The sequence below is a fragment of the Festucalex cinctus genome, chromosome 1 (genome assembly GCF_051991245.1).
Source record: "Festucalex cinctus isolate MCC-2025b chromosome 1, RoL_Fcin_1.0, whole genome shotgun sequence".
NCBI lineage: Eukaryota > Metazoa > Chordata > Actinopteri > Syngnathiformes > Syngnathidae > Festucalex > Festucalex cinctus.
Window position 1 is genome coordinate 30,910,159 of NC_135411.1, and position 15,672 is coordinate 30,925,830.

Consider the following 15,672-nt stretch of genomic DNA (forward strand, 5'->3'; position numbering starts at 1 on the left):
CATACCGGTATGGTTGGACCTCCTCCAGGAACTGAATCTGGTCCTGGACACTTGCGCTGGCCTTCAGCTCCTTCACCACCACCTGGGTGGTGCTGAGACCCACGTTGACCTCACCCAGCAACACCTGTCAGGTTCAAACAGCAAATACCATTTACTTGGAAATTAGAAGTAACAAGTTTTTACAGTGAGCCCCAAATTTTTGTTGCAGTCGTTCATTTAACACATGTAATAAATATATAACATATATAACATAAAGAATATTTGTAGTAGTATGCTATATAATGGTCAACATAATGTATATGCAGATATTCCCAACCACTATGTTGAAGGTCATTCCTCATCCAATTTCACTTAATTATTTATTCAGTACAAATGATAGTGTCTTTGTTTATCTTTTTATGACATCAATACATGCAGAACAATTAATTTGAAAAAGTATTTTCATGTATTAATTCAAAAGAAAATGAAAATCTAACTGAAATTACTTCTTACATTTATAAAACTATAGCAAAAATGTCCTTTTTGTCTTTGTCAATAAATATCATACATGAGCTTTCAGTTGTTCGTTTGAAATGTATCTATTTTGGTATTTCTATACATCCATGGCTACAGAATAAGGAAGGTCATTTACTTGTTTGAGAATTGCAGTTTAGTTTATTACACAATAGTTAGAATTTTTTGTGTTGGACTTAAAAAATACTCCATATACTGTATTTAAAAAATAATAATAATAATAATAATAATAATAATAATAATAATAATAATAACTAAACTAAAAATGAAGCATTGACAATTCATACTTAAAAATTGCTTTAAAAACTAATTAAAACTAACAGAATAAAAAAAAAAAAAAGACAAAACAAAATAACTAAAACTCACAAACTATTATATCCCTCAGCTTAAAATATGTTACTGTTCCACTCATCCCAAATTTTTGTCCAAAATCCTACTAAAATTGCAAGTGTTGACTGAATTTGCAAGCCCATGATGACAAATTTCAGCTGCAATTTAATAAAAAACAAAAAAACAAATCCCATCACAATCCAGAGAATTAAACATTTGGGGGCGGCAGTTATGGTTAAAGTGTGGCTTAACTAGCTCATCGGTGGTGAATTTTCTAGTACACTGTGTGTATGTGTAATTTGGACTTGAGACGAAGGTGTGTTTTACCTTGCCAAACCAGCCATGGCCAATCTCCTTGAGATAGAGTAAACTATGGCGGCCGAGGTCTGACGATTTGAGAAGTTGGACTGGAACAAAATAAAAGGGGAAAAAAAAAACATTTTATTGTCACAATCCGATAAAAAGCATCTACCTCTAAATTTGGGGATTTGTTTTCTTTTTATCCCAAGATAATTTTGGTTGAAGAATAATAACTTGACAAATTTGGAAGCACATTCTTTCAAATGCAGACATTAAATGTCTGCATTTGGATTCCCCTTTTGGGAAAAAAAAAAAAAAACCACATCACCTTAAAACGATTACCTTCCGATGAAAACAAAGATGAAATATCTGGACTATTCTATTACATGTTGAAATAAAAATGCTTTTCACTTAACAAAGCCTTTAACAAATCAATGAAAAGCATTTTGCTAGATCTTTGTTTTTACCTGGATCAAGCCAACAGAAACAACGTGACAATTTTCCAAGCATACTTTTCATTGGAACAGAGGTTTAGACTAACGTATGCTTCTTTACAGGCACATCATGATTGTATAACTATCAAATGAAAGCATGCATCTCCTACATTTTGGGGTGTTTGGATAATTTTTTCCCCGCTTATTTTTCATGATCTCTAAACAAAAAAAACTTGCCCTTTGGAAATACATGTTTTACATTCAAGTGTGTGTACTTTGTTTTGGAATGTCACTACAGTCTTCCCTCGCTATAACGCGGTTCACTTTTCGCGGTCTCGCTGTATCGCGGATTTTTTTTCAAGTGCAATTTTGCATATTTTTTTTACAGTAATATACCCATTTTATAAAATTTATGAAGGTTTGAACATTGTCAATGTTTGAACAAGAGAGAAATGTGAGAACATGTAAATGCCTCAATGAGAAAAGTGTATAAATTGTGCGGTCGGGGATTTTAGAGCCTTAAAACATTTATAAGAGTTGTAAAACATAAAGCTAACTACTTCGCGGATTTCATTTATTGCGGGTATTTTTTGGAACCTAACCCCAGCGGAAAACGAGGGAACACTGTATAACAATTCGTGAAGAGCACGACCGTTGACATTCATGCAAGATGTTGTGGATTTGAAACATTTGGTCCCAAACCACATTCGAACTGGGTCTAACTGTGCCAAAAACATTATTCGCGTTACTTGCTGTGGTGAGACGTGATTGGACAACCAGAAAATCACAACTATTACTAAGAATTAGTAAAATAAAAAAAAATAAAAAAAAAAATAGAAAAACAATAAAAAAAAGGTAAGTGAGAGAACAGGTTGACCGGATTAAAAACCCCACACTCGCTGAACCACCAAAATCAGAGCGCGTAAAACCCGTTACCTCGCTGGATCCTCATATTCCCGAGGCGGCGCTGGCCAGTCGAGCGGCGGCGATGGAGCGTCGGAGCGGCCCGCCACTCTCAGGATCAAGTCCCGCTCGGGAGCGTGAGAACGAAGGGCCCCCGCTCTCGACCCCGAGCATCTCGGCATCGTGTGTGTGTGAGAAAAATCGGACCCTCCGAGCCCTCGTGCAGCTGAACAAGCTTCCAGCTGGGCCACACAAACACACAATCCCGCTCCAGAGGTTCTCCAGCTGTCACGACAACATCTTACACGGACGCCGAGTACTTTGTGGATCTGGAAGTTGAACTCTTTGGGGACGGTCATGGCCGTTGCTTGGTCGTGTGCCATCTGACGCGCCAGCTCCGGGTGCAGCTCCAAGACACCCATCCCCAGATGACATAAGCCCACCCCGTCCCCTCCGCAACCCCACCCGGCAGCATTCCTCGGCCGAATCGGACACAAAAACATCTCTGTAAGACGTAGAAAAGACCACTGTCACACTCGTCGTCCTTATCGCAAGCCCCCACCCCTCCCGCTTCCATTTTAGGTCACGGTGCGTGCCACCATCCTGTGTCACAGACCCATCTCTGTCCAGGCGCCGATAATGGCAGTCCTCCTCTGCCCGCGTTCCACAGACGTTCCCGCCCGGGCCTTATTGCTGACCCACTGTCCACCCCGCCTAAATGGAGGCCATTGTTGGTGCCGCTCACTCACACGCTCGCTCACTGTCTCTTGGTACCGCAGCGCACACACACACAAGGCCCATTCAGGCAGAGGAACGCCGGGCAGAGGTTGTCACGGCGATAACAATCCCACACTTCTCCTCAAACATGCACTCGGGGGACAAATTAAGGAGTGGGTATTCCATCCAAATGAGGAATGCGTGCATCCTACTCATGGCATTCCCAGAGAGAACGAGAGAAGGAGAGCCATCGAATGGATGCATAAAATCAATGAGCACCATTTAACAGCTCATACATTGGTTATTCATTAGAGTGATAGACTGACAGACACTTTGGATACATGGATAGATTGATTTATACAATTAGTGCAATGTGTGAAGTATATTTCTTTCTCACATTTCTTTCCAAGATGTCTGAATAGACCCTCCCAGGCCAGAACTCACGCAAAAATATGTAAGGGTGGGAGGCACTTCACATCCAAACCGCAGCTCAGGGAGGCTAGTCTGACATCCTGGAAAGAGATTCAAGCAGAAGCTGTTCAAAAACCCACAAGTTCAATGGATGCAAATCTGAAGCAGCTATCAAATAACAGATTGCTAAGTTCAAATGTAATTTCGAGGCAAGTTTGTTTACATAGCCCTTAATCACAAACGAATTTCAAAGGGCCTCACATCTCCACAGTTGACAAATATTAATGACATCCCCTGATCTAACCACAAGAGGGCAACGAAAAACTCAACAACAACAAAACCATGAGGGGGAAAATAAGAAACCTTGAGAAGGGGCCGCAAATTTGGAAATCCTCCTTCCATGATGACCAGGCTGCAATGGATGCTGATCGAACAACAATTTACGCAGTATGTGGTGCTAAGCAAGATTGAAATAGCTTTACATTTCAGCAAATACATCCTTCTAATGTTGCAAATTCAACAAATGACCATTTTTAATTCTATAACCCATAGGTGTCAAACTGCAGTCCTCGAGGTTTTGGAGGTTTCCCACTTTCACACAACTGATTCATATTAAAGCTCATCAACAAGCTCTGCGGGAGCCTGATAATTATCCTGGTCGTTGAATCAGGTGCGAGTAGAGAAATCTCGAAAACATGCAGGACTCTGGCCGTCATGTAGAACAAATCAAAAGCAGCGAACTGTATTTTATCGAGGTATGGTTGCATGGTATTCATTACCTGGATTTTTGTTATTAGAAAATAATAAGATATGTTTTAAAAAGATGTTGAAACTTCTTTTGTTTACACAATAATGAATATGACATGAGAATTTTTGAGCATTGGAACAATAAGTTAAAATGTTGGATTTATATATTAGATTTTGGATAATTGAAATAATTGGAGTATATTTATTTAGTTTGACTGTATTACAATTATGTATTTAATGTTATCTGACTGCATTGATCTTTCATTTATTTTTATGTTTATTTTTGTTGTTTAGTGTATGTATGTGAGAGTAGGTGTGTATATGTCTATATGTTTATTAGAAACGATTGTAATGAATGTGAAAAGACCCCAGGAAGATTAGCTCCTGAGATGTCAGGAGCTAATGGGGCTCTTAATAAACGAAACGAAAGAGGCTCCGGCCCTTGAGGACTGGATCTTGACACATGTGCTTTAACCTATACAATGTCTTGAAACACTGCTGTGCATAATCATTTGGAACAGGTTATTTCAACAAAAAATGTGCTCTGATTTAAAAAAAAAAAAAAATACTATTATGACTGTGAGGTTTGTTTAAAACTATAATTATTCTTTTCAATTATTCTTGAACTGTTGATAACTTGAAAATTATGTCGAGTGCTATTTACAGGGGTCACCAACGCGGTGCCCACATAAGTTTGCCTGTTGCTGTTATGAGCATGTGGGGTAATAAATATACTACAATTTTGTGGTTGTATTTAGCAGTGGTGTCCAAGCATACTGTATCATACGGAGTTGTTTGTAATATTTTGACTGTCAACCAACTCTTTTCATACAACTCTTGTATTGGATCTCCTGAGTCACAATGTTGGCCCTGGATTTTTACATCATTCCAGTCTCAACAAATAATAATAATAATAATAATAATAATAATAATAATCCATCCCTCAGCCTGCAACATTTGCACCAATTGCATTATGCCACAACTACAAGGGGGAAGAGGGGATGTGGGGGAATGGTGCAAGAGCCCGAGGCCGCTCACATCCCGGAACACTGAGAGGCCATCCATGTGGCGCTCTTCTTCCTTCGAAGCAGACGGCTGGTGAGTCATGCGGGAGGAAAACAAGCCCCAACCTCTCTTTAACTCTTGATATGGCTCGCTATGTGGTCAACAATACACCTCATTGGCTACTCCTGCACTAGATATGTCATATAAAGTCAATGCAGTATTAGCTGAATAATCACAAGACACAAGCTACAAATTTGTAACAAAAGGCAATGCGCTGTTAATGTATCATGTGTAGATAACAATCGTCCCCTTCATTCAGAGCTGCATCAAACTGTTTTTTGTCCTTTGCCCATCGTCAACCGCTGTAGAAACGTGACATCCGCTTTTTGTTCATCCTGCTAACTCACAAAAACTGCTGTGAAATTATTCACGATTAATTATCATTCGGAGTCGCTGAATGAGCAGTATGATGCAGTGGCGAATGAATGGGTTTAATGGAGTAGCTTGCTAAATGTTCAGATATGTTTTGTAATATTCAATATGCTCATATGTTAATGTCATGAAAAATACATGATGTAACAACACAATAAGAGCTACAGTACATACAAATTCAAAGCGGGCTTTGGCTCAGATTCCTTCACACGTAAAGTACACCCGCTACAGTGAATGGATTTAAAATGGTAACAATTAGACAATGGGCCTACAGTTTAACTGTATGCATTTGTGAAGTGTTTCAAGGAGATTGTCTTATTTTCCTCCATACACACACTCCACAGTGTAGAAATTCCTGCTGAGATGCAGATTTGATTTTAAAAAAAAAAAAAAAAGGGAAAAAAAATCAGAGGATGGTTGCAACTAGGTTGCAAAATATAGTTGTTTTACACAGAGGATAAAGAATATACGCCCGTCAGTATTATTGTGTTCTCTGTCTGCATGTGCTGTTACTGTTTGTACTCAAATGCAAGTTTTTAAGTTTTACAAGTAACACAACATCAATGCCAGTTTTGTTAGCCCATCTATGGCGTTTTACATTGTGCGTTAGCATTAAGCTATATTAAGCTAAATTCAGAAAAAAAGGTGCTCGGTGTTCACAGGAAGCTAGCAGTATTTATAGGGCAAAATATATGGTTTGGTTATGTACACAGTAATTCCCATATAATTCATTATCATATAATTCGCTTCTTTTATGAAGCTTCTTAATTCATGCTCATTTTTTTTCCAAACTGTGACCTTCGTTGCCACCATCTTGTGCTTTTATGTCCAATTTTTGCTCTCGCCTCGAGACCACAAAAAAAAAAGAAAGAAAAAAAGTGGTGGTACCCCAGAAGCTGGAGTGCATTTTGTGGGGCTGTCTTACTGGATCTGCCGGGCTGCTTGGAGACGGGCAGGGAGACCTCGGTGAGGGGAAGGATGTAAACCTCGGGCCCATTGTGGACGGAAGGCGACAGGTCCGCCTGGTACTCCTCACCCTCGGCGTTGTCAAACTCCTGACGCGCGCACACCCACAGACACACACGCACACACACACACAGACCATTAGTCATGCGCGGGCCCAAGTGAGAGACAATGGTGCCACTGTGGGCGGGCGTTCCGATGCCCACCTACCCATGCGCACCCATAAAAAAGTCATGTGAGCGTTGCATTGTGCATCGGCGCTCATTAACGCGCACAAATCCTTCTTGTGCTCTCTCTCTCCAGCACTACGTCAGCACTTTTTTGGTATTAAATGGGGATTGTGCACAATGCATGGAGACAGTTTGATGAAGAAGCATAAAGTAGCAACACCACTTTATGTTTATGTTCGCTTCATTATGAATGAATGCCATCTGTTGGGGGTTTAGGGGATGAATGTGATGAGGGGAAACCTCTCGTTTGCTGTAATATTTAACGCTTGCCCCCATTTGACTTGTTTAGCTGCGATAATAGCAAACAGTTATGCTTGTTTCTGAGGCACGTCTATATATTATCGTTGAGAGCGTTCGTACAGTTGGTCACATCTTAGCTTTTAGAGACATTATGGGAACTTGTGTTTGTTTACTGTCATGACTCGAGTCATGCAGGAGATATGTTTGGGTCTTGTCTCATGTCTGGGGTCACGCCTGGGTTAGGTTTGAGTTCATGACCTGTTCATCTAGTTTCAACTAGTTTTAGGCTGTGTGATGTTGTATGATGTTTGGAACTCTGTAAGAACTATGTTATGTCAGGAATCTTTACTCATGTTACTGAAGAATCTTTGATGCTATATGATGTTTGTTTATGTCAAGAACTATCTGTAATTACTGGGTTAACAGCCAATCAGAGAATTCCATGTCAGTACTGGCACTCACATGTCTAGCCACAACCAATGAGATTGATTGGCTGTCTATATAAAAGTGTCTGAGAAATGTGTGTGTTCGCCGGATTATTACTCGCTGTTCTCTGTGCTTCTCTGCAGCCCAAGGGGGCTTGGCGTCTCGTGATTCTCGTTGTTTTTTCGTTCAGTCAAGTTATGTGAATAAATAGTTAAAACCTTATTTGTGGTTGCACTTTGGGATCCAAACCTCTCAGCACACAACAGTTTTTTTCTCGAAATAGTTGGGTCAATTGGCTCATCTAACTGCTTCTAAAAAAATATGTCTTTGAGAGAGGTAAATTATGTGAATTGTGTCTTTACATGTTGAATAATTTACATAATAACCACTCCACAACAAGGTTATTTTAGTTAACAAATGAAAACCCAAACCTATTAATGTATGACTTTACACCGAATTTTTGCCTGCAACTTGGCAACGATATTGAGTGAAGTTCTGCTACACTGTCTGAAACATTTTCAGCTGGAGGCGTACAGGTAAGCAAAGCTGTGTTGGTGGTAAACTAATGTAAGAAGCTAACGTTGGCGGGAACATTTGAAGCTAATGTGGAAACTAACAGCGTAATCGTCAGAAGGCAATGTTAGGCTTCTTGAGCTCTAGTGTACAAAGTGTTGCCACAAGTGAAAATGCTTTTATCATCTTTACGGGCGCTCGCTTTGTTCCACGATCTGGGCTGCTCTCCTGCAAGTACAAGCCACTCGCCTATAGATGTGAGGCCCAAGCTCCTTAGTCACGTCTATGGGCAATTTAGAGTCTTCAATGATAGCATGCAACTTTTTGGAGTGTTAACTTGGAAAATATAAAAACTCCACCCAGGTTGGCTTTTCAATGCATGGTTCACAGAGAGCTTCCTTTTACCGTCAGTCTGACTATGTGGTGGTTATCTATCTATCTATCTATCTATCTATCTATCTATTATTGAATTCGCATACAGCGTTTTAAAACTAGCTAAATAGGTGGCCATTCGGCTAATTTATGCTCATTTGTTTGTGCTGTATGAGACATATGCTACTTCACAACAAAATGGTTATAGGTAAGGAATAGAGGGCAAACAACCAATACAATTTCACTGGATTCATAATAAGTTACCTGGCTGGTGGAGGAGCAGGGGAAGGAGATGGTGCGTGCGTGTGTTTGTGTCTGTTACTGCGACCAACGGTGGCTAGCGGTCACGTGACAAAGGGAGAGAGAGAGAGAGAGAGAGAGAGAGAGAGAGAGAGAGAGAGAGAGAGAGAGAGAGAGAGAGAGAGAGAGAGAGAGAGAGAGAGAGAGAGAGAGAGAGAGAGCTCGGACGGTGCTAACCCCACCAACCACACACACGCACACACGATTAATCATGCAGCTTTTCTAAGATGGTGTCAACACTGACCTGTCCTCAGTAAAGTGTTTATTATTATTCACAAATAAAAAAAAAAAATAACACGTACTCTCCAAAGGGCACTTTAGGCAGAGGGGCAAGGGTGTCAGCACCACTAGGGGTCTACCTGTGCACGCCTATGATTCAGAGTGATTCTTAAAGTGTGGAATGTGCACTCCTTCCAGTGATACATGAAAAAAATCACTGAATATGTTCAAACTGTGCATGAGAGCCACAACTACCGATTTTTTTTGTTATTATTATTTTTAATGGTCGAATTGGATAGAAAAAAATAATTTCCTTTCCTTCCAAAAAAGAATTAAATTCAATACATTTACATTTATTATTCAAGAACTTTTTTTTTTTACTATATAAACATCTGTATAATTTATTTATTTATTTATTTATTTATTTATTTAACTTGTGCTCAATACATAAATGAAAGCATCATTTCCTTAAAGCTTTTTCCATCGATGGGAAAAGTGCTCCCCCTCCCCCTACTGTAGTGTAAGACTAAGCCGTTAACATCACTGTAATGCTCCACTATCTCCAGGAGAGGGAAGTACATGCGGCCTACTTTGTTATCTGCAAAGAAGCTGAAAGTGCACAATGACTCAGACTCGGAGATTACTTGAAAGTTGCAAAGTCCACAATCTGCAAAAGTGCATTTATTGTAGTGTTTTGGATTATCTCTCGACGCAGCAACTTTTAGGACTTCAAGCGAACTTCTCGCTCATGTGAAACAAGAACGACAAATACTGAGATATTTGTGTGTCTTTGCATAGCAATTAGTTTGGTTTCTCAGTTGGCCGTTCCAAACCATCTGCCACTCTCCGGCGGGCATGATGGTGAGAGCGGGGGCACCTGGCTGTGAGTCAGTCAGCCTCGCTCGCAGCCCCCAGGAGAGCCTTTCGTTTTAAGAGGAGCTCTTCATTTTCTGGCGCGCCTCACAGAGGAGAATGCTGAGTTCTCTTACCGGTGGGTGATACTCGGATGCAAGCGTGTCAATCTGCTTGTGGGATGCTTGAAAGCTGCTAATGCCAGCCGTTGCGTGTGCTCTCAAACTAAAAGAATTAGAAGCGCTAGGATCATTTTCAGTATTAGCTCCTTTTTTATTTATTGAATTTACCCTCAGGGAGCAGTAAAAGGTTGAACTTTAAATTAAATGAACAAAAAATATTTAAAATGTCCGAAGCAATGTTAATGGGTGACTTAACGTGGCTGCATAGATTTCTGACAGGGCGAGAGCACCCCCTCGGTGTAGCACCGTGCCCGACCCTCAGGTGATAACTAAATGATAATCTTATCTAACTGTTTTTGTGTAGTTTTATTTATTAGATTTAAACTCAAGGATCAATAAAGGATTAGCTCTAATCTAAATTCCATTTTTATTGACTGAATATTGTCTGATGGAATCAAAACAGGATTATTTGGTATAATTTGAATATTTTTTTTTATCTATTAAATTTACACTTCAGAGTCAAAAAAAAAAGATTATCATCATTTTTTTATTCATTGGATATACTCTTTGGAAATCAATAAAGAACGTTTTTATTTCTATCTATTGAATTTCCCCACAGATGACTATAATAACAATAGCAAATCTTTTCTAATTTAAATTTTTATTTTATAGCCACTTCTAATACTATATCTAATGGAGTATATGCCACGGAAGAGGCGGGGCTTCCAACTTCCGTGATTTTGCACATCAGATTGGTTCCAGTCCGGGAACGCGCAACCGAGGGGCACAAAGTCGGAAGCACAAATATTTTGATGCAGCCCACACGTCGCAAACCGGAACCAAAGCTGATGTGCAAAAACAGTCCCGCCTCTTCCGTGGCATAATACCCCATTAATATTTTGTTATATTAAATATTTGTCTTATAATGAGACTATAAGGTAACCAAAATAATAGAAACCCCCTTTTAAATGATTCCCTCTTTGACAGTCCATCCATCCATCCATTTTCTTGACCGCTTATTCCTCACAAGGGTCGCGGGGCTGCTGGCGCCTATCTCAGCTGGCTCTGGGCAGTAGGCGGGGGACACCCTGGAGTGGTTGCCAACCAATCGCAGGGCACACAGAGACGAACAACCATCCACACTCACAAGCACACCTAGGGACAATTTGAAGCGCCCAATTAACCTGCCATGCATGTCTTTGGAATGTGGGAGGAGACCGGAGTACCCGGAGAAGACCCACGCGGACACGGGGAGAACATGCAAACTCCACCCAGGAAGGTCCGAGCCTGGACTCGAACCGGAGACCTCAGAACTGGGAGGCGGACGTGCTAACCACTCGCTCACCGTGCCGCCCCCTTTTTGACAGTGTTCATCAACACTGCATTATTATACTCAACAAAAATATAAACGCAACATATTTGCTTTTGCTCTCAATTTTTATGAGATGAACTCAAAGATCTAAAACTTCTTCCACATGCACAATAACACCATTTCTCTCAAATGTTCACAAACCAGTCTAAATATGTGAAAGAGAGCACTTCTTTGCTGAGATAATCTATTCCCCCTCACAGGTGTGCCATATCAAGATGTTGATTAGATACCATGTTTTAGTGCACAGGTGTGCCTTAGACTGCCAAGAAACCAGTCAGTACTGACTGGTTTTATGGATGCCCAGACTCCCACCCCCACCCCACCACAAATAAAACAACACTGTGAGGTGGGATGGATTATCTTGGCATAGGAGAAGTGCTCACTATCACAGATTTGGTTTATTAACAATATTTGAGAGAAATGGTGATATTGTGTACAGTATGTGGAAGACGTTTTTGATCTTTGAGTTCATCTAATAAAAAATGGGAGCAAAAACAAAATGATTGCATTTATATTTTTGTTGAGTATATGTCTTCTTAACTTTTATTAATTAACAGCCATATACTACAATCCAATATCTAATATGACACCAAAAGGTGTGCTACCGCTTAGTGGGGAAAAACCCAACTCCCTATTCCCTTCGTTGTTCACCATCCATCAGGTATCTTGGGAAGGTGAGTACTTTTACTTGAATGTACTTAAATATAAATGGGTTCACGTCTCTTTACGCTGGTGTTTCACTTTGGCGGTTCGGCTGCAAGCTCACCTTGAAGCCGATGTCTCCCTTCTTGCAGCAGAGGCAGGCCAGCATGAGGAAGACGAAGGCGAACAGGCCAGAGAAGGAGACCACGACCACGGCGAGGGACGAAGGCCACGACAGCTCGCTCAACGGAGTTCCTTCTGCACACACGCAACCGGAAGCAACATGAAGGGGTCGCAAGCAGGTGTATTAACTTAATACAAATACATACATTGTATACAGTACTCACAGGTATGTGGGTATGTATAATGTTCAACAATAAACATAGAAAGTCTAAATCATGAGGTGTAGAGTTCTATTTCTGCAAGCCAACATAAATATAATTTAAAAAAAAAAAAGAAAGAAAGAAAGAAAGAAAAAGATATAATTGAATATTGAAGCCGTTTACTGGCTCACTGCTGCAATCATTGAATCTATACTAATGGCCATCCCTCGTCAAAATGTCTCAATGTCTCCCCTTTGACACGTGTGACGTTTTCAGGCAATTGCAAACACAAATGTCTTTGAGGTCATTACAGCAGCAGTCAGTAGCTTGTAGTGTTAGCCTCCATTTCATTAGGAAGGAAGCCCTCTGGAGATACATAGCGGCGTATCGATTTCGCCGTAACGGTTAATGGTTTAAAATGAGTTAGTGGCTCATTACATTGAACGGATTCGCCAGGCAGGAAATGCAGGGAAACGTGTGCAGCAACAGTTTATACTTGTCGTGCTTCTACTGCCATTTTTAGTCTTTTCGTTTGTATATAATGTATTCAGGGTGTCCCAAAAGTCACTATGCGTTCACAGATCATTCAAAAAGATGTGAGGCGTCAGCGTTTGACAGCTCTCGCTTTGCAGTTTTTGCCAGCATGCCAACTAACACTGGATCACTAGTGCAACATTTCCGCCCGGCAATAAGGTTTTTCATCCAACTGCAGTTCACTTTGAGAAGCTTGATGGCCTGTCCCACTGCTCCAAAGCGTACTACAATCAAAGTGATCCATCCCTTCTCAAAACTGGATTTGTTTTTGGCAAGCGACACAGCGGAAGGCCTGCTAATAGTGCACATGACACCAGAGATGGACTGGGGACAGAATTTGGCCCAGGAAAATATTCACCATCCAGCGATTACTATTTGTTGTTTGTTGCTGGGGGAAGGGAGTCCACATAGCGGCAAGCAGCAAGCGGCAAGCAACATGCGCTGATTGATATTTATTGATGACACGGGTAAAGTACAGGGGTATAGTGTAAATGTTATTGTTCCCTCAAAATAACTCAACTTACAGCCATTAATAGCGAACCCCTAACAACAAAAGTGAGTACACCCCTAAGTGAAAATCCCCAGTGTCAATATGTTTTAAGGCCACCATTAACTGTCTTGGGCATGGAGTTCACCACTTAAATCCTCTTCCACTCCTCCATCGATGACATCACTAAACTGGCGGATATTTGACACCTTATGCTTCCATTTGAGGATGTTCAAATAGGTCTTGTGACTTGCTTGGCCAAGTTAATTAATCATGATTACCCACAGCCTCTTTAGCAAAACAGTGTGCTTTTTTTTTTTTTTTTTTTTTACATTTGTACTCACTTTTGTGAGATACTATACATATACTCAATTGTAATTTCATTTATAACTGTCATATTCACAGTGAAAACCATTGCAGCAGAAAATGTTTCAAAGCTGCTTGAGGAAGTACTGTACGGTGTATGTGTGTGGGCACTGAGCCACAACGCGTTGCCATGGTAACAACCTTCCCAGCCTGGTAGGGGGCGGGCGGGATATTAGTTAGATTGGCTTTTACGGCGCATCAAGGCTTGGCTCACCCTTTTTTTTTTTCCCCTCCCCTCCGTTCCCCAAGCTCACATGCAATTGTCTGTCCGCATGAATGTCCACTGGCTCCTCGACCACCCACTCTATTGAGTCGACAATGTTGGCTCCATTTAATGTGGCTTGCACCTAAATTGCGTGGAGCTATCCCATAATACTTCTGGTACAGTACAGCATGTGGACGGAAGACATGAAATGCTGGAATATCAAGCGGGGCCTGGCTTAATGGTGCACACGTACTAAACAACTCCCAATGCAAAATGTCATTGCTTCCGGCTAATGTTTCACCATCATTATGTCCAACATTGCAATTAAAGCCCTCATAGTTATTCAAATAGCCACATTTTATGCAGAGGAGCACATTTTTGTTCCTGTCCTGTGTGTGCTTGGATGTGGCATCCCTGTGCTGTTGTTCACACACAAGCCATTTGTTTTCACGACAGGAATAATTGACTTCCTCGGAATGAATGGCATGCAGGGAAGCCCGAAATGAGTTTGGAATGCTTGTGCAAAGATGTGGAAGTCCTTATCGTGAGCAGAAGGGCAGTTTTTCTTTTCTTTCACAAATGTCTTTTATAGTTAATAGAGAGCCAATTTGCAAAATGAATGTATTTTCATGAGGCTATCATCCTTTTAGATTGGTTGTGGGACAATTTAGCAATTGTTTGTTTGTTTTTGTTTTGTTTGTTTTTTTGTTACTCGCCCATGCTTTGAGCTTAGAGAATTCTGCCAAGCAGCAAGTGGATAAACAAACGTGACTACCACCAATTCTTATTTGAAAAAAAAAAAAAAAACAAGACGAGAGGAGTGCAGTTTGTCTTGGTCATTTTCTCATACAATCAGTTGAAAAAAAAACAATCTCATAACATCATGTCTCGTTTTTTTCCCCCCAACTCAATGGATCTTTTCCTAAAACAAATGAAGTTTTATCTGCTTGTTTTTCTTGAAAAATGGCTACTTTGTGTCATGTCATTTTCTTTCTAAAAACATAAAATAAAATAGAAAAAAATAGGTAAAATTTATTTTTGATTGATTGAATGTATTTGTTTGTTTTGAGCAGATCAATCAAATATCTCATGTTCCAAGAAGCCAAACAGCACAATATATTACAACAATCAGAAAGTGGTCATAGCAAAAAAGCCATCACCAAGTAACAATAAGGCAAATTCAACATGTGCTGCTCAAAAAAGGAGTGGGAAGAAGAAAAAATGTTAAATCCCACCTCCATCTTGCGTTTACTATACACGCCACTTATAAAACTCACGCTTCCTTAAAATTTAAGTTACAGCCATACAAGTCCTACTAATTACAGGTTAAGAAAACTGAAACACTCCAGTTACTATCTAAATAATAATTTATATAATTTAGAGTACAATATATTTCAGCAATAATTAAATACCAAAATGGTAAAGTATCTGAAGCACATACCAACAAAGTAATGGAACGGAACATACCAGCATGGTAACAAACAACTAGCCGAGTGTTTTTCAACCCTGGTCCTCAGGGCACACTATCCAGCCTGTTTTCCATGTCTCTCTATTTGCAACGCAGGTGATTCCAATGCTTTATGAATGTCTTGACATTGCTTGTGGTGTAGGTCCAGACTGTTCCCCAGTTTTACCCTACATACAGACACACAGAAACTATTCCTGCTAGTTTAAAATTTGGTGGTGTGAAATTTCCAAAGCCTCTCATGCCATA

General features: G+C 40.3%; 1 protein-coding gene across 2 annotated transcripts in view; it reads right to left on the reverse strand.

Annotated features, from left to right (window-relative positions):
• Window positions 1–15,672, reverse strand: part of aatka (apoptosis-associated tyrosine kinase a) — a 34,114-nt gene that overhangs the window by 10,250 nt on the left and 8,192 nt on the right. Inside the window, exons 2-5 of one of the 2 annotated variants that reach the window (XM_077528474.1) lie at window positions 12,168–12,301; window positions 6,718–6,847; window positions 1,171–1,250; window positions 6–124 (exon numbers count right to left, since the gene is read on the reverse strand). In XM_077528474.1, coding sequence (XP_077384600.1) covers window positions 6–124; window positions 1,171–1,250; window positions 6,718–6,847; window positions 12,168–12,301 — 463 coding nt within the window. Of the gene's footprint in view, window positions 1–5; window positions 125–1,170; window positions 1,251–2,513; window positions 2,889–6,717; window positions 6,848–12,167; window positions 12,302–15,672 lie in introns of those variants that run through there. The other variant, XM_077528484.1, reaches the window with a different exon arrangement.